General features: G+C 43.8%; 1 protein-coding gene and 1 long non-coding RNA gene across 4 annotated transcripts in view; one reads left to right on the forward strand and one right to left on the reverse strand.

The window, feature by feature from the left end:
* The first annotated feature begins 326 nt into the window (after window positions 1–326).
* LOC113842760 (uncharacterized) lies at window positions 327–25,304 on the forward strand. Its single transcript, XR_003495454.3, has 4 exons — window positions 327–445; window positions 20,605–20,751; window positions 23,288–23,432; window positions 25,169–25,304. It is a non-coding gene; the product is annotated as an uncharacterized lncRNA (long non-coding RNA).
* CDH20 (cadherin 20) overlaps window positions 24,045–25,857 on the reverse strand; it is a 113,819-nt gene continuing 112,006 nt past the window's right edge. For all 3 annotated transcript variants that reach the window (XM_027451663.3, XM_072034995.1, XM_027451664.3), the window contains one exon: window positions 24,045–25,760. In XM_027451663.3, coding sequence (XP_027307464.1) covers window positions 25,261–25,760 — 500 coding nt within the window. In that variant the 3' untranslated portion in view covers window positions 24,045–25,260. The remainder of the gene's footprint in view (window positions 25,761–25,857) is intronic.

Raw genomic sequence — 25,857 nt, forward strand, 5'->3', positions numbered from 1 at the left:
ACAGGTGAAGTGCAGGCACCAGGTGAATTTTCCAGACTTGCCATCATTAGTAAAACTGGCTGAACGTAGAGGTGCACTGTAACTACAAGCATATGGGAGCTGAAGCATTCAGTGATAATTAAGAAAGTAAACAGGTGGTGGAAACGTGAAAATACCTTAGAAATAGTCTCGCCGTAAAAAAAGAGCATTAGAGATCATGATAGCTTACTGTCTTCCCCCATGTGTCTCAGCACAGATACCAATACCTCTTTCTGCTGTGGGTATGGGCTTAAATAGAGGACTCTGAGGAAAGCTTAAAAACAGGTGGGACGAATAGAAAGGGGATGAAAAGATCAAGGGGGCTGCCCCCTCCAGCTTTCTTAATGGAAGGACCTAAAGACTCGTCTCAGCTTTTAAAAGACAGAATTTTAAAGTCAGACGTGGCCAGAAATGAAAATAATGTAAGGTAACCCCTGAGACTAGTTTTGTGACCTCTTCAGATTAAACAATTGGTTCTCCTGGTTGGTAAACTGGATTTCAGCCTGTGGTATATTAAGTCAGCAGAGCTGTATAAACCTGCTAAAAATAAGAAGTGAAATGGAAACAACGATTCAATCTTGACCTTAGCCCTGTGAAGACGAGGCTATAGGAACTGAAGTAAATCTATACGCTGTTTGCTTTCAATTGCCCTCTTTCTCTTGGATGAAATGTGTTTGAAATGTGTTTGATTTTTTTTTTCCATTCATTTTAGTAAAGACTTTGGAATAGGAAAGGGTGAATTTAGCTTGGGGAAGGGAAGAGAGAGGTGATGTTTGTACCTTGTGGCAGTTACTTGGTTGGACCTGTGATGGTATTTTTACTTTTTAATTTTTTTTTTTTGTACTTGAAATGATAACTTTATGGATGATTCAAAACTGAAATGATATAAAACAATGTATTCCTTGCTTTTGTTCCTCTCCTGCATATATTCCCTGCCCAACTGTACTTGCTCTTTAAAATTAAGTGGAGAGAGAAGGATTTATTTTGCACCAGGGCTTTGGGAAATCTAGAAAGCAGCTGTTCACTTCCACTAGAGCAACGGAGACAGCACAGGCTGTCCTGTGGGAACTGACATAGAGCATAGTACTGCATTATAAATGCCATTTCCTAAATACAGACTAGGCTCCCCATGGCTGATGAATAGAGCCGTGCTGTCTTAGTACAGGGAGTTAAAGAACATGTTCCTTGCTCTTTTTCAGAGCTGGGGGAGGCGTCTCACAGCATTTCTTTTACTCCACTGGTTGTTTGTGGCATTAGATAAACCTTTAGCAATAATTTGTGGACTGACCTTTGTGCTGGCTCTGTCACCACCATCTCCCACGGAGGTGAGCTGCATTTGGGGGCACAGATCCTTCTGAGCAGGGTGAGAAGAGGGCTGCAAGTTTGGGCCCTTCTGCACTTCTAGGTTCAGGGCTGGTTTGACGTGTAGCCCTTGATAAACGGCGCCACAGCATCCTTGCATCGCGTTGCTGGTTTGTGAACTGGAGCCTGAACTTCCTTAGTACGGTAGGGATATAATAGGCCCCGCTAAATGATTGCCAGCTTCACTGCGTGCCTGTCTTTTCTTACTCATCTGAAATAACTTTTCAGTCTCATTAGGACGATTAAACTCTTCTTGCATACAGGAAAGAATTAACTTTGTTCAAATAACGCATAGTGAACGAGATGTGAAATAACAGCATTAAGTTCCCACTGAATAACTGCTGGAGAATTGTCCCAGTAGGAGCTGCTGCTCGTAGCCCACCTCCTTGGGTACTTTCTGCTCTCTTCATGCGTCGCCTCTGCATGAAGATCTGCCCCTTCCTCTCTTTCATATTCTCATGCATCTTTTTGCCACAAGGTAGTCTCTGAGGAGGCTGGGAAGTGAAGGCAATTTGCAGCTCCCTGTATCAGCTGTGAAAAGCCTTCTGTAAAATACATTAAAACAGAGATGTACTCTCTTCCTTAGAGAAAGCAGCCTAAGAAAAGACAGTTCTTTAAGGAAACAAACAATCTGCAGTGGTTTATTTTATTTTATTTATTTATTTTTGGAATACCTCTTTGGTGAGCTTTTACTGCTCTGAAGGCTTCTTAATTAATCACCAGAACGGAACTGGTTGTCAGCACTCAATATGTTCAGCTGCATGATCTTTTTGCTTTTGAAGATTTGAAATTGCAGTAGCTGGTAATACCTTAGCCTCATTAGAGCTAAATTGCAACTGAAATGTAGGAACCTCCTGTCAACATCACTTCCATGCTGTGCTGCTACCCTAGAGGACCGGAGTTTGCCACACACAGCAAGGATATGACTACTAATGCAGGAATTAAGAGGGAATTCTGATTTTGCCCTCTGTGTGAGGGAAAGATGAAGCTGAAATAGGTAAATACAAGTTTTCACAGGATGGAGCAAGGGTGAGTTACAATTGCAAAGGAGACATTGTTTTGGGAATTGTGGAAGCCTTCTGTATTCTCTTGATACATCCCCTCGGTTAAAACTTAACAAGCAAATTCCTGAAATTCATTCTGTCTGTCTTATTTTTCAGTCATTTGCCTGACTATCAAAAACACAGTACCTATCGGCTGCTATTGAAGTCAATAAAAGCAACCATTATGTTTGCTTTTTAGTAATTGCTTCTGTGCAGGAGATTCTCCCATGTGAATCTGTCCCTTCATTTTTGATTAGAAAACTGGCTATTTAGAGCAGTGCTATTTGCACATACTGTAAGAAGTGACGAACAAAATTAAATTTTTGTTTGAAAACTGATTCCCAACATTGAGGAAACTGTAGTGTAGATGAAACATTAGGAGGAGCCCACTGGAAAACAGGTGAAGTTTTTCCTCACAAAAAAATTAAACAATCTGTAATAATTTGCCAAAATAGTCAGTAGACAGCCTTTCATTGAAAAATTGAATAGTTAATTTTTTTTTTTTTATTTCTACCAAGACAGAAAAATATCCAAGGCAAAAACACAGTTTCTGTAATGATAACATTGTAATAACAACAACAATGCAACAGCTTTGAGTTGAAGGAAAGGATGCTGGAACAGGACTAAAAGCAGAATGATGGTTAGCCCTGTGTGTTGAGGTTTCCAGGACTTGTGTCACCAAATAGCATAGCCACAGCAATTAAAATCAGAAAAAAAAAATGTTAAAAAAGATTCACAGAACTCTTCCCAGTTCTCTCTCATTTGCCAGTGTTGCCCCTTCTCATGTTGTGCAGCTTCTCACTGTGTACAACCAGGCATCTTTTGCCTCTGATTAGTAAACAAGTTATTTTAGAGTACTCTCTTTTCCTTTTAACTGCATCCAGCAGAACTGATGGGAAAGAGAGCTGACTGCATCACTAGATTCAGTAAGGTCACTTCGACTGCTATTGAACATGAATTTTTCAGGTTACTGTACTGTCCATGTTCCCTATCCAAGCGTGCTGTGTTTAATATATTGTAGCCATTTCCCTTGGGAATAAAGCCAGAAACGATGATTTGAGTTATGTTTAAAAAATGCTGATCTTGTACTTGTGGCTTTGCTACTTCCCTTGAGCTCAGGCAGAGCAGAGTTCTTAGCCAGCACATGGTGGTACAGACCGTAGCACACAGCATAAGCTGCGACTTGCCCCAAGGCAAATTAAGGACAAGGAAGCCTGAATGCTGCATTTCTTTTCTTGTGTGTGTCCTGTCTCTTTGGAGCAAAAGGATTTCTGGTGTAACAATGACACTAAATGAAAGTAAACAGCACTGATGGGAAACTTGCAAAGAGTTTAGCTCAGCTAAGCACTCCAGTGTTATTTCTTATTAATTATTGAGAGCAGCTTGAAATTGTGGAATACACGAAGGATAACAGGAGCTAGAGAACACACAGTATAACTGAGTCACTTTGCTGTTCTTCTGCTCAATGCAGTTTACTGGGGAAGGGCAAGAAGGAGAAGCAGTTTTAGAGTTGTTTTCCCTGTGTGTCAGATGCGTGCGGATGTGGGGACTTTCAGGAGCATTCAGAGCACTCTCTTTGGGTGCATTCTTGCCTCAGAAAGCCCGTGCTTTCTTGCCCTTGCTAATATTACCTGGCTGTCAGCTGGCATGGAGAGCCACGGGCTCATCCTGCCCCCTTCTATGCCTTGTGTTGGTAGTGCTCTCAACAGTTTGCCTAAGGAAAATCTTTACCTAGAGTCTATTTTTCCCCTAATTTATTCCAGCACATAGCCCTGACTGTGAGAAATTCATTCAGGACTGAGCCATGCCATCCTCTTGAGCTTAACAGGACTCATATTGATAATTTAAGGGGGAAAATTGCATAGGTTATTGGCAATGTCATGTGGCATCAAGCTCTCTGCACCTATGAGAATGTATTTTAAATTTTTCTTCTTGGAAAAGCAGTGCATGAAGTAAATCATGCTGTAGAGTCAAAGAATCTCTTCACAGGACTGTTTCATCTGGACTAAAAATTGCCTTAGGATAAAATCAGGGCAGATAGGACTGTTATAATTAAAGTAATGCGGTCAGAGAGTGCATGATGCAAATTACACATACAGCAGCATGCAAATGTGTTTTGAGTAAATTGCTTTTGAAAGGTTTAAAAGAAGGGGAGTGGGGACCAGTTTTCAAAACAGAGGCATCTTAGTGTTGTTTCAAATGCCCTCTGTCTTGTGCACTCCAGCTGCTTCTCCAGAAGAATGTGGATTTGCAGTCTCATGTCATATCATAGAATCACAGCATATCCCAAGTTGGAAGGGACCCACATTTGGAGTCTAAATCCTGGCTCCACACAGGACCACCCAAAAACCAGACCCTATGTCTGAGAGTCCAAACTCTTCAACTCTGGCAGCTTGGTGCCATGACCCCTGCCCTCAGGAGCCTGTCCCAGTGCCCGACCACCCTCTGGGTGTAGACCCTTTCCCTAACCCTCAGCCTGACCCTCCCCTGTGCTAGCTCCATGCCGTTCCCTCGGGTTCTGTCACTGTCCCCAGGGAGCAGAGCTCAGCGCCTGCCCCTCTGCTCCCCTCCTGAGGGAGCTGCAGGCCGCCATGAGGCCTCCCCTCATTCTCCTCTTCCCTGAGCTCAACAACTCCTCATATGTCTTGCCTTCTAGACCCTTCACCACCTCTGTAGCCCTCTGAACTCTCTCTAATAGTTTTATGTCCCTCTTATACTGTGGTGCCCAAAACTGCATATGGTACTCGAGGTGAGGCTGCAGCAGGCAGAGCAGCACAGGGCAATCCCTTCCCTCAACCAGCTAGCAGTGCTGGGTCTGATGCACCCCAGGGCATGGCTGGCCCTTTGGGCTGCCAGAGCATGCTGCTGGCTCACATTCAACTTGTTGCCTACCACAACCCCCAGATCTCTTTCTGTGGGGCTGCTCTCCAGCCTCTCATCCCCCAGTCAATCCCTAGATCCAGGGTTGCCCCATCACAGGTGCAGAATTCAGCACTTGCTCTTGTTGAACTTCATATGGCTGGTGATTGCCCAGCCCTCTGATTTGTCAAGATCTCTCTTCAGGGCAACTCCACCCTCAAAGGAGCCAACACTCCCTCCCAATTCAGTGTTGCCAGCAAGTTTACTTAGCACACCTTCAAGTCCTGCATCCAAGTCACTTAAGAAAACATTAAAAAGAAATGGCTCTAAAGTGGAGCCCTGTGGAGCCCCAGTAGTGACTGGCCACCAGCCTGATGGCAGTGTCAGCCCCACGTACATGTCTCATGTACTTAAAAGCATCAAAAATGGCTCTTGATGCCTATATTCCAGGGATCTGTGGAGCACAGTCCTGCTTTCAGCTCTGTAATAGCGAGTCCTATTGACACACGTTTCTGCATTGCTGTTGACACTGAGAATGAAGTAAGAGCAGCCTTTGTCAAAGGCTATTGTGCATTCATCTCTGCCACACAGTGGGCAGAGGTAGCAGCAATAACCCCTTCTAACCGAGGTTTGAAAGGGAATAACTCCTATTGCCACATTAGGTGTGGGTGTTCTTAATCTCTGCTTGCACCACAAATTACAATTTCTGATCGAGTCAAAGGGCAGTGTCACTTATTTTACTAAATTAGCTTTCACAAAGATCCCAAAAATGAATGTTTGAGATCATATAGAACTGAATGTAGTATTTTCAATCATTAAAATTTTGTCCACACAGTTAAAAAGAAAAACAAATCTGTTGTAACTAGCTGTGTACAATTGAGTAGCTACTTAGGACAGTGGTTAATATTATCATAAACCCTTGATAGTTCTAGGACTTGAGTTTGAATACTGAAATGTGCATACTGTATTTTTATGTTCTCATTCTCTCTTCTTTTTCTCTTTTTGTCTTTTCCTAACAAGGTAATAAATTCAGTTCTTTGAGAAATGTTCTGCTTCTTTTCTTCCAGAATTGTTCACGTTCCTGTCTGTGAATAATGATTGCTTTTTGAAGCAGTTGTTTGTGTAGTGGAGACAATGTTTTGTTTGGAGAATCCTAAGTTTTCTAATAATTGGAGTGAGAGAAGGAGAAGGTTTTTTTTTTTTTTTTTTCTTTTTTTTTTTTTTTTTTCTTTTGTCTTTTTTTTTGTATGCCCATAAAGCAGCCAGCATACTGTTATTCTTTCTGATATAGGGTCATATGTCATTCTAGCATCTGAGTGCCTTCTGGTGCTGTGGTAAGCAGTGTGATTAGGATTTTGTGGACTCTCGATTCCTCTAGACCAAAAACAGAGCTGGAGATTGCATTTCCTTTGTTTTTCCAGCTACTCTAGGGAGCTGTGAGCACTCTTTGTATTTGATACTTCCACCTGACCTTGCAAACATCAGTTATAAAACATTCTTTAGACAGGTTTGCAGTACAGTGTGTTTCTTTGGAGCTCAGACAATCCTGATTTTGCTAATGATTTGGACATCCTCTGAGATTTTAATGCAATTTAACAAAATAATGGTATCTTTGGGTGTTTTAAGGGCTCCTACTTCCAGCTAGATGAATTAATCTAATAACTATGTGCTTAGAATTTGCTAGTGATCCAAAATTTGCAGGTTTACATACAGAACTATATTTTTGCTGAGGAAGCAACATCGTGTGAGCTCTGAGAGCTGCCAGCTAGTCTCTGCAGCTTTCATTTGTGTGGCTGAAAGATGAATTTCTCCCTGCAAATTGTGAACAGCTCTGTGGGAATCTGTTTAATATGTGTAAAGTAGGTTGTGCATAGCAATAGCAAATGCCATAGTACCACAGTGCAAACACTTCAAAGCAGGAAAACAATGTTTTTTGCGCTGCTTTATTTGTTTCAACTAACTCTTGTGTGGCATCAAAAGTCATATCCAAGAATAACTTTGAATTCTTGAAAACCCCTGTACTGCATTAAACTGCAGCGGTGGGATGATGAATCAGCATGAGAGAGAAGGAAATATGGCCCTGGGCATTATGCTTTGCTGTGCTTTGTGCAAGGTAGGCCTTGGAGACTTGTCATGCTTTATTGACTATTGGGGGAGAAGAAAGAGGTTCTGCAATGATTGCTTGCACCAATAAGTTGTCATAGAAATGCTCTTATCAGGGCACATTGCCAGAGCAGGAAGGCACTTCAGAGACTTCTGACTAACAAGTTGCCATGTTTGGGGAGCAAATTACCTGCTTTTACTGAGGATCCCTGGAAGGAAAAAAAAAAAAAAATCTTCAATTCCTTCAGCTGCACTTCATCATCCAGCCAGCTGCAGCACAAGGTACCTGCTTCTGGGCCTCCACCTTCTTCTGTTGTGACAGCTGTAGAGCAGAACTACAGAGGCCAGAGCATGACCCCTCCCAGAGATGCTCCACTGTCCTGTGTGTCTTTGATGTCAGACACTGAGGCATGTTTGCAGTATTTCTTTTCCAGTTAAGCTTTGGGCAGTAATGACTCTGGAAAGGTTTTGGTTGCTGAGGTTGCACCAAAGCCATGACTGCCACGTTGCCTTTTGCCACTTGCAGGTTCCACACCATCTTTATCTTTACATTATTGCTTCTGCTGTTTTCTCACAGAATTTGATGGGCACACGTTGTGCTTGCTGAATCAGTTTTATGTATGTGATGTGTCTTCAAGGATACCCTAGTTCTTCAAAAATATCCCAGTAAACTTTAGCAGTTTTGCCTTGGGTGTTCGTGCACTGTGAACAGCCTTAGATAGATGCTTTTCAGTATTCTTACTTTCTTATTCCATTTACCTTCAGGACATGATTGCCTTCTGGCATCCTGTTCTGTCTTTGAGCAGAAAGAGAAGAAAAGGGAAGACATTATAACAACCAGGGTTTTTGCTCTTTCTGTCCATATATTATTCTCTGTGACTAAGTGAAGCAGAGAACTTTCTTAGCTCTCAGGCACAGCATTCCCTCTGAATGAGAGCTCTTTTTATAACCTGGATCGCCTTAATTTTTCACCATTCTCTGAACATAAACTATGAAAGTTGTCCTTTTTCTTCCTCCCTGCCTTGTGAATCCCAATTATAAATTGTGGGAGGGTTATGACCAAGGTGTACAGAATACAAGATGTTGCATTTTAAAGGTTTTACTGACACTCATTTGTCATGACCTACATAAGTCACTGGTTGCGTCATGCTTTAGAAAATTAGAAGGAATTAATTCATAAATGAAATTAATGGAAAAAAATGACCATGAATTTTAATAGAAGTGTAATATTAAAAGGAATGGAACTCATTAAGCTTTGAAATATGAGGCAGCCTCTTCATCCACTAGTCTCCACAGCTATGATTATAACTGATGGGGATTCAGGGGTATTAAATTGGCTGTATGAGGGCTTTCTAATTGGCCCGTGAATAGCATAAGAGTAAGGGGAAAGGAGAGAGATAGTTGGAGGGGAACAGCAAAGAAAATCTGGAGTGAGAGCAAAAAATTATTGAGCTTATTCCATCCCTATTCTCCAGTTCATGTTGAGTTACAATCTCCATCAGCTGCACCACTTGGGGGGTTGCTTTCACTAGTAGGAGTGCTAGAAGAGCTTTTCTCATCTCTTGCATCCTTGCTTGTGTGCACTCCCCAGTTAGAAGGATTCTTCTGCGCAGAACATGATTTTTTTTATCCTGCCTGTTAAGCAGCAGCCTCTGTGTGACCTGATGCTTCCTTCTGACTACAAACTCTTCCCACCACTGCGACTAGGTACAGAGGCAGCACAATTCTCAGTTTTGCTTGTTTCAGACTAAACCACAGCTCCGTCCATTGTCTCTCATTATTATTTTTTTTTTTAATGATTTTTGTGTTTTTCTGCCAGTCAGTACTAAGGTGTCACATAAATTCCTGGTGATAAGGTTTCAAAGATGTTCTCCTGGGTCAAAAGCATGCAGCTGAAATGTATGTGCATGTGCTTTCTGTCTGTCTGCCTATCTATCTAGTTACTAATAATTATCTAGGTGTTTAGAAAATTAAAGCTCATCTACTTCGACCAAATTCTTCCACTTGATATTGAAGTTCATTTCTTCTTTGCTTGTGCTTTTCTTGTATGTCCGATTGGTGCTTAGTTCTGGGTCACTTAACGTACATTTATAAACTTTACTTTTCACTTGAACTTTTACCCGTCATGGGTTGAGAGGCAAGTTATATTGCCAGTCCTCAGTTAATTACCAGTGCCATTATTTTTTTATTTGTGGTGCCTGAGCAAGCAGGAGAACAGCAGGTTAAGCCACATTTGCAAAGAGATCACGACTCAATTAGTGCTTATGAGCAAAAGGAAAAAAAGGCATAATTAAGGGTACGGCAGTAACACCATTATATGCTTGCCTAAATGCTCAGGAACCTGCTCAAAATTGAAGCCAAATAAAAGAACAAAGGATTAAAAAGGAAGTGTATAAAGCCTTGAATGCAATTGGGAATTTGTGTGAGAGACTCTTCACACAGAGGAATTAGAGTTAGAGGAGCTTGTTAGAGCAGGGCAGAAAATCTTGGCTCTGGTTTTGCAAAATCAATGAACACAAATGCTCTGGTTTTGGAGGGTTTGCTGCATGGATAGTTTAATTTTGGTTGTGAAAGCAGAAATAAAAAGCAGCAGACATTCAGGATCATCCCTGTCCATTACAATTAGAAAGGCACAAAAGCATCAAGGTTTTGCTTGTAAGCTCTGCTCTTTCTAACTAGGGAAGTTGCTGCTCCCTTTATGTTCAGCTATGCTTCTCCTTCCTCCAGCAATTTGTAGTAGTACTAATTCACATTATTTTTAACTACTTGCCTCAAAAAGTGACATGTGGCAAACTCAAGAACTGAATGGATCGCTGTACAGGATTTCTCCCTCCAGCTTTCTGGATGGGTTGTCTGTTTTGGTCTGCATCGGAGGTGTTTTTATAACCTCGTGGTGCTACCAGCAGTTGGAGCTAAATAAAGAGCTAGGTTTTTGGGATACATGTCCTTCCCTGAAAACTCTGTACCTTGAGGGGAATAGCATATGTGCTGTTTATTATCTAGGTAAAACCTTTCCTAACGAAATGGCAATTACGGGATTTTTAAAGCAATTCCGGTGAGGAAATTGCTGTACACAGTAGCAGGAATATTCCACAAAAGGTTCTCTAGCTTTTAAAATTTAAAGTAAAAAGCTATTGCCCTTGAAATCGGTGTGCTGATTTCAGTGGGAGCAAGGGCACCTTGCCATCCCATCAGGACACTTGATTACTGTGATTTCCAGAGTCTTTCAGAGATCCAAGGGGAAATGCCTGCCCTGCTGAGCTTACAGTGTTTTGATATGCTCAATTGCTACCGCATCCATTAAAGAAACAAACAAACAGAAAAACAGAGGAGGAGATTTTCTCCAGCTCTTTTTCCTGAAGGTGTTTTCCAACTGTCTGAGTGTGGACTCAAAGCCTTTTGCCTTTGCAAGCAGATACATGTTTAACTTTTGCTCTTCTGTTTGCAAGTGTGTGGCTTTGTTAACACGTGTCCAGGAGAAATAAAGAAAAAAAAAAAATAGAGTGATGGGTTCTTCTGACCAGGCTGCCTTGGGGCTGCAGTGCAGGTCCTGCAGCACTTGTCAAGTCTTCTCTCCTTTTCATTCCCTGGGTGTAGCTCTACATGTATGTTTGCCGGGTGAGAGCCCCCAGCTGTCTACCATCATCATGTTTCCAGATCCCACCAGTGCTTGGAGCTGCAGGGATGGAGCCACAGGCTCCTTATTATCTACAATGATCTCCAAAAGCCACAAAACATTTCAGACCATGGTGTGCAGAAGAAGAAAGAAAGCCAGCAAAACTGTAGACCTCCTTTTCCACTAAAGAGGACTCTCTGGCTTATCCTCCACTGCTGGGCTGGGAGGAATCAGCCCCCCTGGCTGTGTCCTGCTCCTTAACACGCTGCGTATTGGCCTTCCAGGTTTGTCAGCTTGCTCACTTGCTGGGGCAATCTGTCTCTGTGTGTGTTGTATGACTGCTTGCTATTCCTACAGGCTGCTTACTGGGAAAATAACATGTTCTGCATGAAGAGAATCCAACCACACTTAAACCTGGCTGCCTTTGGCTCGCTTCTTTGTGGCACTGTTTTATCCTCCCTTCTTATTTTTTTAACAACCCCTGTACAGCCCCTGTGCAGCCCATTCATATGAGGATGAGTAATTGGAGTGGCAGCAATACACAGCTGGACAGTGAAGTTTCACGTACAGTGCAGTAAAAAATAATACTGGCATCACCTCAGCCTATGGCAACGACTAGAAAGTGATTTCTTTTAAGCATGGATACGTTACAGTGACAGTCTTTTCTTTCTTTCTCTCTATGTGTGTACAGAGCATCAAAACATGATTTTTTTTTCTTGTTAACTGAGCGACAGGTCCATGCAGTGACACAATCCCAGAGGTTGTACCTTTGTGTTTTTATTTTTATTTTATTTATTTTAATTGTCTCATTTTCCTAGCTCCCCTCCTGCGGGCAGGACACTTGGGTATCTTGGTGTTCTGCGCTACCGCCGCTATGAAGAGGGGATTACTATTTGCTCAAAATGGAATTTTAATGCATCCAGATGGCAGCCAGTGAGCATGTGGGCTGCTTCTATGGGATGGGAGTATTCACTAGCCCGTGGGGCCTCAGAAAGCATTTGGAAGGGAAAGATTTTGAAACAAATTGTTTTGTGGTTGTTATTTTTGGTTTGGTTTGGTTTTGGTATGAAGGGGAGAGGAGAGGTAAAATTGCCTGTGTATCTTTTGAAATATCTACAAATGTCTTATGAGCCTGCAGAAGTGATTAGGAAGCATGCTCCTTCACAGAGGCTGTGACCCTACAACAAGGCCCCCGTGAGCTCAGGGCAACCCTAACCAGCTGAGGCTTGCAGTGGCTGCACTTAGTGCAGGCATTTCATGCGGATCTAAATGGACCTGAGGGCACGATTACATCTGATTTTCTTATAGAAACATTGGCACCAACCTCTTCCCTTGATGGATAGGGACTAACCACCCACAGAATAAGCCATAGCTCCGTGTAGGACCCAGTGCAGAGGGCAGATTATCTTCTTAAAGGGCATGGTCCAGAGTCTGGGTGCTGAATGTGACCTTACTCTTGTCCATGTTTTCATGGATGAAGATGAAGAATTTTCCTTGCTGTGTGTGGGAAGCACAGCAGAGAGTTGTCTACCATGAGTGCAGGAAAGTGCATTTCCTCATCATCGGTTTCTTTAACAGAGCAGCAGGGTGCTCTTGCGCCTTCTTGCTGACCTTTGGTAGAAATGAAGTATTAAAACTCAAGAGCCAAGGAGGAGTACCAGTTTCCCTGAGTCACAGTATGCGTGTGGAGAGCCCGGTGAGGAATGTTTTTTTGGTGGGCATGCCGGTAACGAGGTGGGGGATGCTGCTGTGCCCTCCAGAGGAGCAGGGGTGTGCTGGCATCAGGGGCAGGCTCCCAGGTGCTGCAGGGGAAGAGCTAGAGCTTGGTGGCTGTGAGGGACCAGGTAGGTCAGCTAGCTGTTGTTACTCATACAGGGGGTTGTGCTGGTGGTGTGTTCGTGTCCAAAGCAGCAGGGGCTCACAGGGCACAGAGAAATGGTTTGGTGTGTGGTTAATCAGTTGTCGTGTGGGCTTGAGTGATTGCCTGCCTATTAAATCTTCTGTTGATGGACTTACAACATGTATTGCTCATCTGTAAAATGATTATAACGGCTATAAATCACTTAAGAAACCTTATAATTCATTTATGAGCCCATTCTTTAGAGTAAAGTGGGGTTGATCTTCACCTTCATGCCCAGTATTTTTAAATTACACACACATCCTCCGCAGTGGGCAATTGGATAGAAATGATCCCATGCGTTTCATGGTGGCTGTTTGTTTTCCTCCCCAAGCTTTGGTCCTTATCTTCATGGCTCATTCTGTCCTCAAAAATGCTCCACTAGGTCTGGTCCAACCCCCTGTAAGCTATTGCAGCTGACTGGAGCACGGCCATTTGCTCGGTCCATGGGAAGCTGGTGGGATTCTTGGTGGCTTATGAGGAAAAATGTAACTCGTGGCCGGCGTTGCTTTGCTTTGACCATGGTGGTGAGTAGCCCTGTACTATTTTAGAGCATTCCTGAGGTTCTGCTCACTTAAGTCTATTTGTGTTGCTGAGGAAAGGACCCAGGGACTGTGGAAATTTGGGAGTGATACATGTTCCCAAACCCTCCTTCTTCCAGTGAAACTCTGAATGAGTGAGGCCTGTGGCAGCTTTGGGGTATCTAGTGATTTCGCTGCTTTTGGAGAGACTGCATAGGGGACTCTCAGACCTTTTTGCCTGACTTGGAAGATGTGTAGCGGGGTTGATGGTATAGCTATGGTTATGTTTATGGCACAACTTCGTGCTTCATTCATGCACTGGGACTTCTAATCCCTAAGAGAGATCCCATGCTGAACACCACAGAGGTACGGAGCAGGGCTGTGAGCACCATGAGGCAAAGGCATCCCCGGTGCCCCACAGCTGCTGGGTGCCCACATGGTTCAGCAGCACCCACATCTCAGACTGCGCTGCCCTCTGAAGCTCTGCAGGGGAAATCACATGTTTTTTTTTTTAATTTATTTTCTCCCCCCTGATTGATCTACAAATGTGTCATTCAGATGGACTGCTGCTGCTGGGAAGAGACTGCCAGGGCATTATTTTTTTTTCCAAATGAAAATCTAAAACACTTCCCTCCTACCCTCTTACTTTTTATATTAGCCTCTTGGAAATCAGAAATTGAAATCTGTTTTCTCCCTCAGGTTTTCTTTTTTCTTTTTTTTTTTTTTTTTTTCCCTTTTATCCCTTAGACTGCTTGAGCATTTGATGGCTGCTTTTTAAAGGTAGACTGTAAGTTCAAAAAAACAAACAAGCAAAGAGAAAAGACATACTATATTGGCAGAGGGAAGATGCTAATACCCTCTGTAGAAATGCTTTGCGGACTTCAGACGTGGATGGGAAAGCAAGGCTGCTATAGGCAATATTAGCATGGTCTGCCTGCTGTTAATAGCTCTGTGCCACTCCACAACTTACTGTGAGGCAAAGAAAGGTTAATAGCCTGGGGATAGCTGAACTGTGGTTTTTGACCGCTAGTAATTGATGTAACTTCTCCCTGTTACAACACCAACCACAAGGGGTGTAGCAGGATTAGCTGTCCTTCACTTGTCTACTTCCAGTTCCAGTGCGATCTACCCTTCACTTGGATACTTGGTATTAGTGACACTAAAAATATAAACAAGTGATTTGGTGGTGGTGGTGTTGTGCAGCAGAAGGGGCTGTCCTCTCCCTGTGCATGGCCCAGTGTGCAGTGACAGCCTTACACCCGACAGCAGCCTCCACGCGGCCTCAGTTTGGGCTCAGGTGCAGTTTGATCCCTTCTGATGCCGCTGCTTCTAGATGGTGCCCACCTGCTCCAGCACCAGTTAGTTACCCTTTTCCAGGGCTATTATGAATGCAGACTAGTTGTTATTCACCGTGAACTCTTGCCCATCCCCTGCATGACATTACCCCCTGATTATAGTCGCTTGAAGCAGCTCAGCACTGGGGGAAACCCTGAGGAGAGCTGAAACAAGCAAACGAGACCTGTAGCCGGGAGCTTCCAGCCACAAAAGACTTCAGTTATTAACTCAGCTCATCCAGACACCAAAAAAAGTCACCATGCTCCACAAACGCTGCTGCAGTGTGCCAGCCCCAGTTGCTTGCTGTGGGGAAAGCGGAGATTTTTCCATTTTCAGTGATGTTGTTGGAGTTTCTCTAGGATTGGGGTGACCTTTGTTAGCTCCGTGGAGCACTAGGGAAGTCAAAAGGGATGAGGGGATGCAGGAAGCCATTATGTGCAATGGTGCAATTGCCACTCGAGGGGTTACAACATTAGAGTTTGGCTGTACTGTGCCTTCTGATCCCTTTGCTCACCTTCAGCAGAGGGAGATGCTCCAGCTCTTACAAGGTATTGATTAGCAAGGAAAATAACATGCGCGGTGATGGTGTCTGCAGACTCTTCCCGTGAAACTTTCCAGCCAAAACTAGGTCAGGTTTAAAAGCCTAACGTGGGCACCGAAGCACAAAGGCGGGGAGAGAGATGACTTGTTCCCAGTAATGATATTTTAAACAAAAGGAAAAGGCCGTCATTCTGTTTGTTTAATGGCTGCAAGCTGATCGGGTATTTCACCACAGCTGTGTTTTGCTTTCAGATGCTGTCATGGTGTTTACTTGCAGAGACAGGACAATGAGTAGCAGGCAGAGCCTGGCAGGGAGAGCGTTACAGCAAAAGTAGCTAAATAGTGTAATTTTTCTTTTTATAATTCTGATACATCGCGGTGGCCATTATCCACGCACAGAATGAGAGCTGCTCCCCTGGCCTTGTGGGCAGAGTAGCGAAGGTGGAGTAGGCCATTATCTCTGTTTTGTAGACAGGGATCCAATAATAACAGGATAAATGACTTGCTCTGGGTCTAAAGAAAGTCTTTAGCACAGCTGTGTACCGAACCGATGCCACGTGCTTGCATCCTGCCTGAAGTACAATCCCTCTTTTATTTAAAAGGGAGGTTGGCCAACTCATTTTGCCACATGCCAGTTTCAGCAGCAGACGTGGTGGCAATTGGCATGGCAGCAGGTATACAAATCCTCAGACAGTGGCAGACCTTACCTCCTTTATGGTCTGTGCACCCCCATGAAGCACTACAGAGACCCAACACAACAATTTGGGAGCCTCTCGGATTTTACTCCTTACTGTTCAGCCTGTTCAGCCTGGAGAAGAGGAGGCTGAGGGGAGACCTCATCGCAGTCTACAACTTCCTCGTAAGGGGGTGTCGAGAGGCAGGAGACCTTTTCTCCATTAACACCAGCGACAGGACCCGCGGGAACGGGGTTAAGCTGAGGCAGGGGAAGTTTAGGCTTGACATCAGGAGGGGGTTCTTCACAGAGAGAGTGGTTGCACACTGGAACAGGCTCCCCAGGGAAGTGGTCACTGCACCGAGCCTGACTGAATTTAAGAAGAGATTGGACTGTGCGCTTAGTCACATGGTCTGAACTTTTGGGTAGACCTGTGCGGTGTCAAGAGTTGGACTTGATGATCCTTAAGGGTCCCTTCCAACTCAGGATATTCTATGTTGTTTCTTGCACTGGTGTCTCGGTGAAACCCATCTTCATCCCTGCAGGAGACAGGCAGTGAGAAACCAGGGTGCCCTTAGCAGTCCCTTGGGCACCTGTTACCGATGTGGACACCTCCTTCATGGCCAGCAGTTGATGGCCTGGGGAGAGAAGTGCTCCTCCAGGGTTCAACTCGTCCTCTCCTGAGACTGGTGTCTAAAGTAGGACAGTTTCCTTGCTAGGGTAACCTCACCTCTTTCTCTTGTCCACAGACAGAGACTAAAAAAATAATTTTTAGATCCGGTTCTACAGTTTTCAGGAAAAGCAGAATCTGCTGTATTACCAGTCTCAAATCCTGCTGGGCTGCACCGAGGCACTGAGCTGATTTTCTTTAGCAAAAATACCAACATGTAATAGTCTCCAAGGGCTACTGATAACACAGTCACCGTACACATCGAGAATGCGGTGCTGCTTCGGTAATTCATATTTACTGTGTGCTTTGATGCTCTTGGAGGAAAGGCCTGACTAAAGGAGCAAAATATTGTGCCTACAGCTCCTAAAGTGAGACAAAGGGAAGGGATTAGGATCTGGCTTGCCACTGCATTTTGCTCAAGTCTATTCTAGGTAGGCTTTAAGGGAGGCTGCATCACTGCAATCTCTAAGCGCCTTCTGGCACTGCACTAAGAGATGCTACCAACATCTGCCACTGAGTCACCCTCCTTTCCCTCCTTTCCCAGAGCTAGAAGGGTATGTGCTTTTTGTAAAGGAATATGCAGCTTTATATCCCATCTAGCGTGTGCCAGGGGCCCTAAAAGTGCTTAGCAGTCTGCTTAAATAAATACTAAAACTCCTCAGGTTGTTATGCTACTTTACAGCAGGTAGCAAAGATGGTTACCGGGTGGGGAACCAAGGCAGAGAGACTGAAAATCCACCATACAAAGTGCATGGACAGCAGAGCCAACACCAGGCACCAAATCTTGTGGTGCCTTGTTAGTATTACATGTTAGTGATGAGCTGGGAAAGCACATTTGGCAGTACGTGGCTGATAGAGGAGTCATGGTTGCACACCAAGATGTTGGTGGGAGATGCTTTGCTTTCTGTGAGCCCAGATATACAAATGCAATACTAGGGTCGGTGGGGAGGGCTTCCAGTCTTCCCTTCTCCTTCGCCAGGCAGGTTATTGGGGTGGCCACTGCACTGGTTTACATACAGCCTGGCTCATTCTGTGGGATGGAGCCCTTTTCCTTGCTGACATTAACTTCTCTTGTGCCAAGCCCCCATCAGAAAATGCCTGTTTTATTAGGTCTCATTTTAAGCAAAACCAATATTTTACCTCGTCCTTGAACGTGCTGCTCATTTATAAAGCAGATCCATGAGATGGCTGACATTTTTCAGGGAAGATGAAGGAGGCTCAGTATCTTATAAATCGGTCAGTTTGGAGCTTTCACTGTGAGTGATGTTTCTAAAATGCTAACATCATCTCTAATTTCTCGAAATTACACTTAATTTATGTTGTGGTTGTTCACTACTCTGTTGGTTTAGGAAAACAGTTTACAATTAACTCTGGATGATAAGATTTAATAAGAGCTTTCACACATTTTTATCCTACTCATCTGTTTTGGCTTGTAAATGCAACATTGACTTTTGATTTCTTTAGTGGTTGGACAGCTGGCTGAATAGGAGTTGAGAATTTCAAATATATGGGAATTGTAAAATAAGTTTTCCTTGGATTAATAGTAGAGTTAATTTTCTTCTGTAGGACTGTATTTATCATGCTACCCATAGACTCATTTATTTCACCAGTTTAAAAAATGACTTTGCATCATGTCACCTATGCCATTGGAATAATATATGAAGTGATAAAAGGAGGTCTGCTGAGTTAGCACAAACTGCCATTCGGTTACCAAAATTTGGTTACAGGTTACCAAATACAGTGTTTTCCTCTGAAATCTTAGGCGTTTTTTTTTTCAGCTTCTCTGTGCTTCCATTTATTTGTCTTAAAATAAATAAATAAATAAATAAATCTACCAGGTATTAGGGTCTTACTTACCAGGGGTTTGCAAAGCCCTTTGCATACAGTCTAAAGGCAGAATATGCATCTTTTTCCTTATCCCTAGTGGATATCTTAAAGACATTTTAATGACACTTCTTCCTGGTCAGTAGGCACAAGACTGAGACTGTTGGAAAGTACGTACTTCAACTAGTTAGTTTGTTTTTTTGAGAATGTGGCTCTAAGATGAAAACAAGCATGATTTTTCTAAGCCAAAAGGATGCTCTGAGGTTGGAAGTGGTCATGTGCAGGCTGGGTGTCTGTTCCTGTTTCTGTTGGAAGGTCACTTGATTGTTCTGTACCTCTTTTTTCCTACCTTCCCAATCCGTGATCCCTGTGCCTTTACAGAATAGTTGGGTAAGGTTCTTCAAGAAGAAGAGACCTTGCTGGACAGGTTGTATCCTTGTGGCTGATCCCAAAAGAACTCAAGCAAAAAGGAAAACAAACAAGCACAAACAACCCACCCTGTGTTAGCATTACTGCTTGGTAGAAGACGAGTTTTTCTCCTCTGAGCTTGGAAACACTGCTCTTGTAGAGTCACAGCGATGCATGTTGTAGCTCAGGAAGGCAACAAGAAGGTTATGGAGCTGTAAAAATTCTCCTGTTCCAAAATGTATCCTGGGCTGCCCAGGGGAAAATGTCTTCATACAAAAGGGGATTCATGTGTTCCCTGACTTCTCCCTCACAACTGATTTGGATAAGGACCAGGTCAAGAAAATCTGAGACCTTGAGAGACTCCCTGGGGGCCAGCAGTGACTGGCTCTCTGAAGGACTGGTGTCAGTGGAGCCCCAGAGCATTAAGCTGCACTGGGAGGAACAGGGCTCTGTGCACGGCTCCAGGTTCTCCACATACTCCAAGCAGCATCTGAATGATGTTTTCCAGGTTTCTTCTCTTGACTTGGTGGAAAAGGCAAAATCTCCTATTCTACATTCATCATGCTACTCCCTTGCTGAGGAGGATCACGTTGTACTCTGGAAATAATAAGCCTTTAACTAGGGGTTCAGCTTCCTGAGTCCCAGAATGAGTCTGGGGAATTTCTCTCTCACACTGAACAGGAACAAAATCTCACCCCCAATCGTGATAGGCATTGGCTTTATTTATTTATGTGGATGTTACGGCAAGCTCTTCTGCCTCTGTTATTAGATGTGATAGCTCATGCAGTTTTCAGGAAAAAAAAAAATAATAGGACCAGTCATTGTGGGACTGGCTGATAGATATTAAAATGCTATTTTTGAAAATTCATACTCCCCAAGAGTCCCATTCCTTAATGGTGGGCTTAATAACAAATGAGATTTTAAAATGGTATTCAGGCATTGTACTGTCTTCTACAACACCTCCTAAAAAAATCATGTGATTTTTAAAAGTCATGGTAAAGATATTTCCTTCCATGTCCTCCACCACATTACTCTAATGTCTCTTGGGAGTGTGGGCATCACGCTGCTTCTTCTGCTCAGAGCCAGTGATGCAGGTGGTCTGATCCTACCACTTCCGAGGCCAACAGTAAAATATCATGTCTGTCAGTGGGGGCGGGATTTTTAGAAAGTTTACATGGAAATTAAAACTCTGTCCCTAAGTCCTTAGCTTGGCAGTAGGGCTCCCCAGACCTTATTGCTCTCCTTGGATCGTAGCTCTCACTCCACCTGAGCTTCACTGCTGTCCCCGCTGATATTTCTCCATCTGTTTATAGCGGATGCACTGGTACAGATCATGTCTGCATCACAGTCCAAATGACATTCAAATCACTGACGTCTGTGCAGAAGAACTAATCCCTTAGGTGATGCAGCTGTGTAGTGGTGGCTATATTGGAGCACTCTATTCATGGCCCTGCAAGAAACAGGGCACCACAGGGAGAAAGTCAGCTCCTCCTCTTCTGCACGCTGCAGGTCTCAGCAGGCACAAATTGGGATTGCTTGGATGGGCTCACTCCATGTTTATACCAGCTGCATGTGAAGAAAATACACAAAGGGCTATTTCTTGAGCAGTATGCAGTGAGTTGCCTCCCACCCTGACAGGCAGGAGGAGGGAGAGAGCTGCAGCACGCTTATTTTACAACAGTACAGATATCCCTACATGCCGTTCTCACCTGTTGTTCCCTGTCTTCTCTCCTAGGGAGCAGCAGCCTCTCCTGGGTTTGGTCTGACTAACAGCTGAGCCAGCAGAAACCAAAGTGGTGAAGCCTGACAGCATGGTGGTAATAAGGCCCGGGCAGCACAAAGTCAGAACCAATTGAATCTCCTCAACTTTGAATTTGTCCAGGTCAGAACTTTTCTAGAGTCTGTCAGGCACCATTTGTCTCTCTTTCACATGCCTCATTTCTCCTACTAACGGCCAGCACAGGTAAGATGTGGTGCATATGCAGGAGAGACCTCTGGGATCCATCCATCCCCCTTGGTTTGATGGTTCCTGGGAGCTGTGGGCAGGCAGCAGGCAATGAAGCAGGTTCTGGTTTGCTCTATGTGAGAGCTGCACCAGGCAAAACCCTGGTGCAGCCTAGTAAATCGTATTTCAAGGTGACCAAAATATTACATTTGGGTCCCCAAGGATCCGTGTTACTATTGATTTTAATGAATGGCCTAAAAGGGGCTCTGTAGTTAGGCAGCAAACGTGAAGGTGGCATAAAATGATTAAGAGCAATAAAAGCTGGAGGAGAAAAGACAAAATCAAGAGGGACCTAATAAAGCTGGAATAATGGTCAATTCAGCAGCAAATGAAGCTCAGTGTTGCAAGAAAATTTATGCCATAAAGAATGATGTTAACTCTTTTTATGCATTCTTGAGTTCTGCATTTTGCTCTGAAAAGATCTGGGCTCTTGACAGACAGCTTAAAGAAAGCTGCTATTCAGAGCCCGGGTGTGATGACCGATGCAGTATGAGAGATGACAGGTCATGCAGCCTTCCTAGACGAGACAGAGATGGATGGTAGGAAGGGAAAAGGAAATCATCAGAGCCTGTAGTGCTTGCCCATGGTTGCTCATAAAGCCAAATGTAGAGTAGAGGGCTTCCAGATGTCATGCCTAGGGCCAGACTGAACTGCATGGATAAATCCTCAGAGGCTAAGCCATTAACTAAGAAGGAAGCACTTCCAGAGGGCCATTGCATCATATTCGTGGCCATAGTAGGGGCATGAGTGGTTCTTTGTCTAGCTCTGTTAGTTAGGGAGCTCAACTTTTAGGGGTCTGGACTTAGTGAAATGTCTTACACTTTCTGCTCCTTCTTTCCTCTGAACCATTTAGGTTACACATAGGCCTGATGGCTGTCACTTTGAGGTGTCTCCTGGTGTGGCAAAGCCCAGACCTGTGGCAGGCTGAGCTTCTCATTGTAAACCACAAGCAGCAGGCTTTGTGTAGCGCTACAAATGTCCAAGCACATGGCCAGGCCCGGCCTTGAGGAGACCCAGGGCAGGAGACTGAGGACCTGTGTGATCAGCAGATTTATTTCACTGCCACTATATGGCACCATACATCTCCTTTGGGCTCAATCTTCTCCCTACTTTGGGCCCTGATGTGTTGGCAAATGGATTGGTTTTATATCTCATCTGTAAATGCAGGGAGATCTTCAATTTTGTTTGTGGGAGGGTGATAGATGCAAGTGTTGATTGTTTGCATAGAGATTTCACAGTCTGCAAAAACACTGTCACCTGTTCCACAGAATGGGAAAAATCCAGGCTGCCAAGCATCTTCTAAACACCAGCTGGTAAGTGTCACAGCATCAAGCTGTCCAAGTATTGACTGGGCTCATGAGTTTAGGCAAAACAAGGGGGTAATCAGAGAAGCCAACTGCGGCGTGCGGCTTAGGAAAGTGGAGGATTCTCCCTGGAGGGTCCCTGAAGGTGTGAGTGCAAACACCTGACAAAGGTGCCACGGTCCTTGCCCGCTGTGTGACACACAACCTGGGAGGATGGTCTCAGCCACTGTACAGCCTTTCTAGCAGAGGCCACTGCTGGGGGCTTCTCTGGAGTAAAAGCAGACCTTGGAACATGTTTTCCTTGGGAAAAGCCTCAGTAAATGCAGTAGGTGTCTTCAAGTTGAAGGCAATGTGATTCTGGACTGCATTTCCACTCCCCTTCCTTCCACTCTAGCTAAAATGGTAGAAATAAAGCAGTCTGGTCTCAGGACGTGAGGAATTATCTGGAGGCTTTTTTTTTACCATAGATTGTGGCTAAAACAAAAGATGGAAATGGTCTGTAAATACTGAACTGTAGCTCTGCAGAGGAACACAGTCGTCTGAGTGTATTGTAGGCTTGTATGGCAGTAAGGGATGCTTTGCTTGTGCTCCCCAGGGAAGGCTTTCAACACTGAACATATTGATGTTGTGGAAGTTTGCCTAGACGGCTATGGAGCCTTAGCAGTTGGAGGTTTTCAGAATAATCAGGCATCTGCTTAAAATATATAAAATTGATTATTAATTCAGACAGGGAAGCGGTGTGAGATAGATGTGCTCTCTATTCTTCCTGCCCTACATTCTGTGATTCCTGCTTAATCAGGGGGGTGAGCAAGCTCTCAGAAGTCTCTCAACTCCAGTTTTGAATGCTGCACCTCATTTCCTTGATCGTGGTGGTTACAGTTCTTTGTCTAGTATTATAAAATCAACACAGTATGTGAGGGTAAGTGCTACAGCATGAGTAAAAGAATCATTATCAGGTATATTTCCATGCTTTTTCCCCAGAGGTGTAAAGCTCAAGGGGTAAGCAGAACCCATGGCATATTATATTTGCAAAAGCAGAGAGTTTCATCATGGTAGATTGAATAGCCACTTTATTGTTGTTGTTTTATTTGTTTTGTTTTGTTTTCTAGCTGGCTACCTAGTTCTCCAGGGTGCATGACTTTGTATGAGCCCCGGTGGAAACAATGCTGCTGTCTCAAATTGATGCAGCCTAAGATTCGGCCAAGTGGAGGCAGCAGTGTTTTGTGCATCTCTGCAACAGAAACTAAGCAAAAGGTGCCGGTGGTAACTGGGTGATTATGTCTGCACATGTATTTCCTGGGTAATTTGAGATGGAGAGAGACCTTAGCTAGAAAGACACGTCATTGCAGACTGTCCTGCTTCCAGAAGTCTTTTGCCACATTTCATGGAACTTGTGTTAGTGTAATTTCCCCATTTCTCCTGTTTATACAGGCAAACAAGATAAGATCCAGGCTCAAAACCTTGTTTGCAGAGTAAAATTGACCATTAATGAATATTGCACGTTATAGTCCATCATTTTTCTGAAGGCATGAGCTTCTGTCAGAGCTATGTAACTGGCATCCAAGCTTCTCAATGCCCCAGCTTGTTCCAAAAAAATCAGCCAAGACTTTCTTTTTACTCAGATGGATCAGAAATGTAACTACTCTGATGGGCTACACATGAGCCGATTCACTGCTAAGGGCAGCATCCAAGTGAACATCAATAAAAGAAGCAGGCAATCTGCTCAAACCTGTGAACTGAAGGCTTGTCTCCTTGACACAATGCTGATGAGCCATTTCTTCTTGATGCCTGAGGCATGTGACAAGCCACAGATAAGCTTTAAGTGCTGTGTGCAAAGTAGTCAATAAATTGCCATCAGACTTTCCCTTCTGTTTAACTTTTATTAAAAGAGGTGCTAAGGTCCCGTACTGTATGCAGTACATCATATTTATTACCAAAATTAACAAATATACAAAACTTATACATGTAATTTTCTTACATCCATTTATTGGTCTATAATACTGCATTTGTTCAAGTAGGTTATCTACAGTATGTAAACATCCCTTGGATTGACCTCACACAGATTAGGAAAGCCCATCTAACCCATGTAGTTACCAAATATAGCTTTCTCTTTTTTTACCTTTTTCTTTTTTTTTATTTAATTTATTTGGCTTTCATTGGTAGAATCTAATCTTCACATTTGGCACGTGGAAGAGACATCTACAGTGCAAAAGAGGCAGATTTTCTGGTTTTGCTCTGAGCAGTTTAGCAGTGTAATGGTTTTAAAGAGTCAAGAGGAGAATAAATTTACACAAACTTGATAGGAGATGGATTAGTATTAACGTCAATGACTCATAGATCAGCCATTAAACTAGAGCAGAAATTCAAAGCCTCTTACCCAGCCCTCTCAGCCAGGTGAAAAAAAAATCTCAGCCTTGTTTCTAAAGGTTTAAAAAAAGGACTCTGATAGCAACAGAGAGAGGAGGTTTTAGTTTACAAAGAGACCTCAGAGATCCCTGTTTCAATTTTCTGCTCTGTGTTTTTTTTTTCTCTTGTTAGCAAGCATTTCTTTCTTTTTTTTTCTTTTTCATTTTTTTCTTTTTTTTTTCTTTTCTTTTTTTTTTTTTTCCTCCTTCTTCTTTATTTCCCCTCCTTTTTGATGGGGGGGAAATAACCAGTGGGGTTATTTTCTTTTCTGTGCTGACAATTTCTCAGTGAGCTGGAGATTACAATTGGAGTTTACAGGTCTTTGAACCCATATGTATAGAGCTCAGTAAGCTGCCATATGTAGGAGAGGGAAAGGGGAGGGAGGGAGAAGAAAAGTAACGTCATTATATTCTAGGAGTGGAACTTTCCATTTTTTTCTGTAAAAAAAGCAGGAAAAGCTTTCTTCCTTCTGCTTCTCATTGTTTCAAAACATGACTTAATTTAACTGAGTAAAGCTGATCCAGAGAGACCTTCATTCACACCCTTCTTCCCATTCTCATTCAAGCACCGTATTGCTATTTTAGGAGGCCTCACCCATGTCCATGGAAGCATCTGATGAGAATGGACCTAATCGGACACCATTTCGCATGGAAATCCCTCTGCAATTCCTCGCCCATTACCACAGAGCCCCGCTGCTGTCCGTGGCACCGTACATCTCGGCCAGCTTTTTGAAGCGTGGCCCCCAGTCCGTCAGGTAGTCGTAGCTCTGGTCTGAGTCTGTCGTCACCGACTGTAGGGAGCTGAGTGACTCTGCCACTGAACCATTCCCTTCAAACATGTACGTCTGGAGGGAGTCGAAGGGAGGAGCCCAGAGGTCCATGTCAGCCTCATACAGCTTGGCGAGCACGTAGTTATGGACGTTGTTGTCCATGACGCACGCCTGAGGCACGTATCTGGAGAGGCTCTCTATTTCAGGGAGCATGTCCTGCCTGTTTTTTAACACGAGCTGGGCTTCCCGTGGGTTCCACATGGCGGCGATATCGAAGGCCTCCGTGTCCTCCTCCCCACCGCCTTCATCGTCATACCTGACGATGTTCTCATGGATGTTCTCCTCCTCGTCGATGATGTACGGCTGCTTCCGCTGGCGCCGCATGGAGAGGATGAGGAGCACCAGCACTGCGGGAGGCAACCAAGACACAGGACCATCAGTAAGAGGGCAGATCTTGCAGGGGCTTTAATGTGTGTTGAATGTGTGTGTGTGTTGAAGTAACAC

This window comes from Anas platyrhynchos, chromosome 2 (genome assembly GCF_047663525.1).
Source record: "Anas platyrhynchos isolate ZD024472 breed Pekin duck chromosome 2, IASCAAS_PekinDuck_T2T, whole genome shotgun sequence".
Lineage (NCBI taxonomy): Eukaryota > Metazoa > Chordata > Aves > Anseriformes > Anatidae > Anas > Anas platyrhynchos.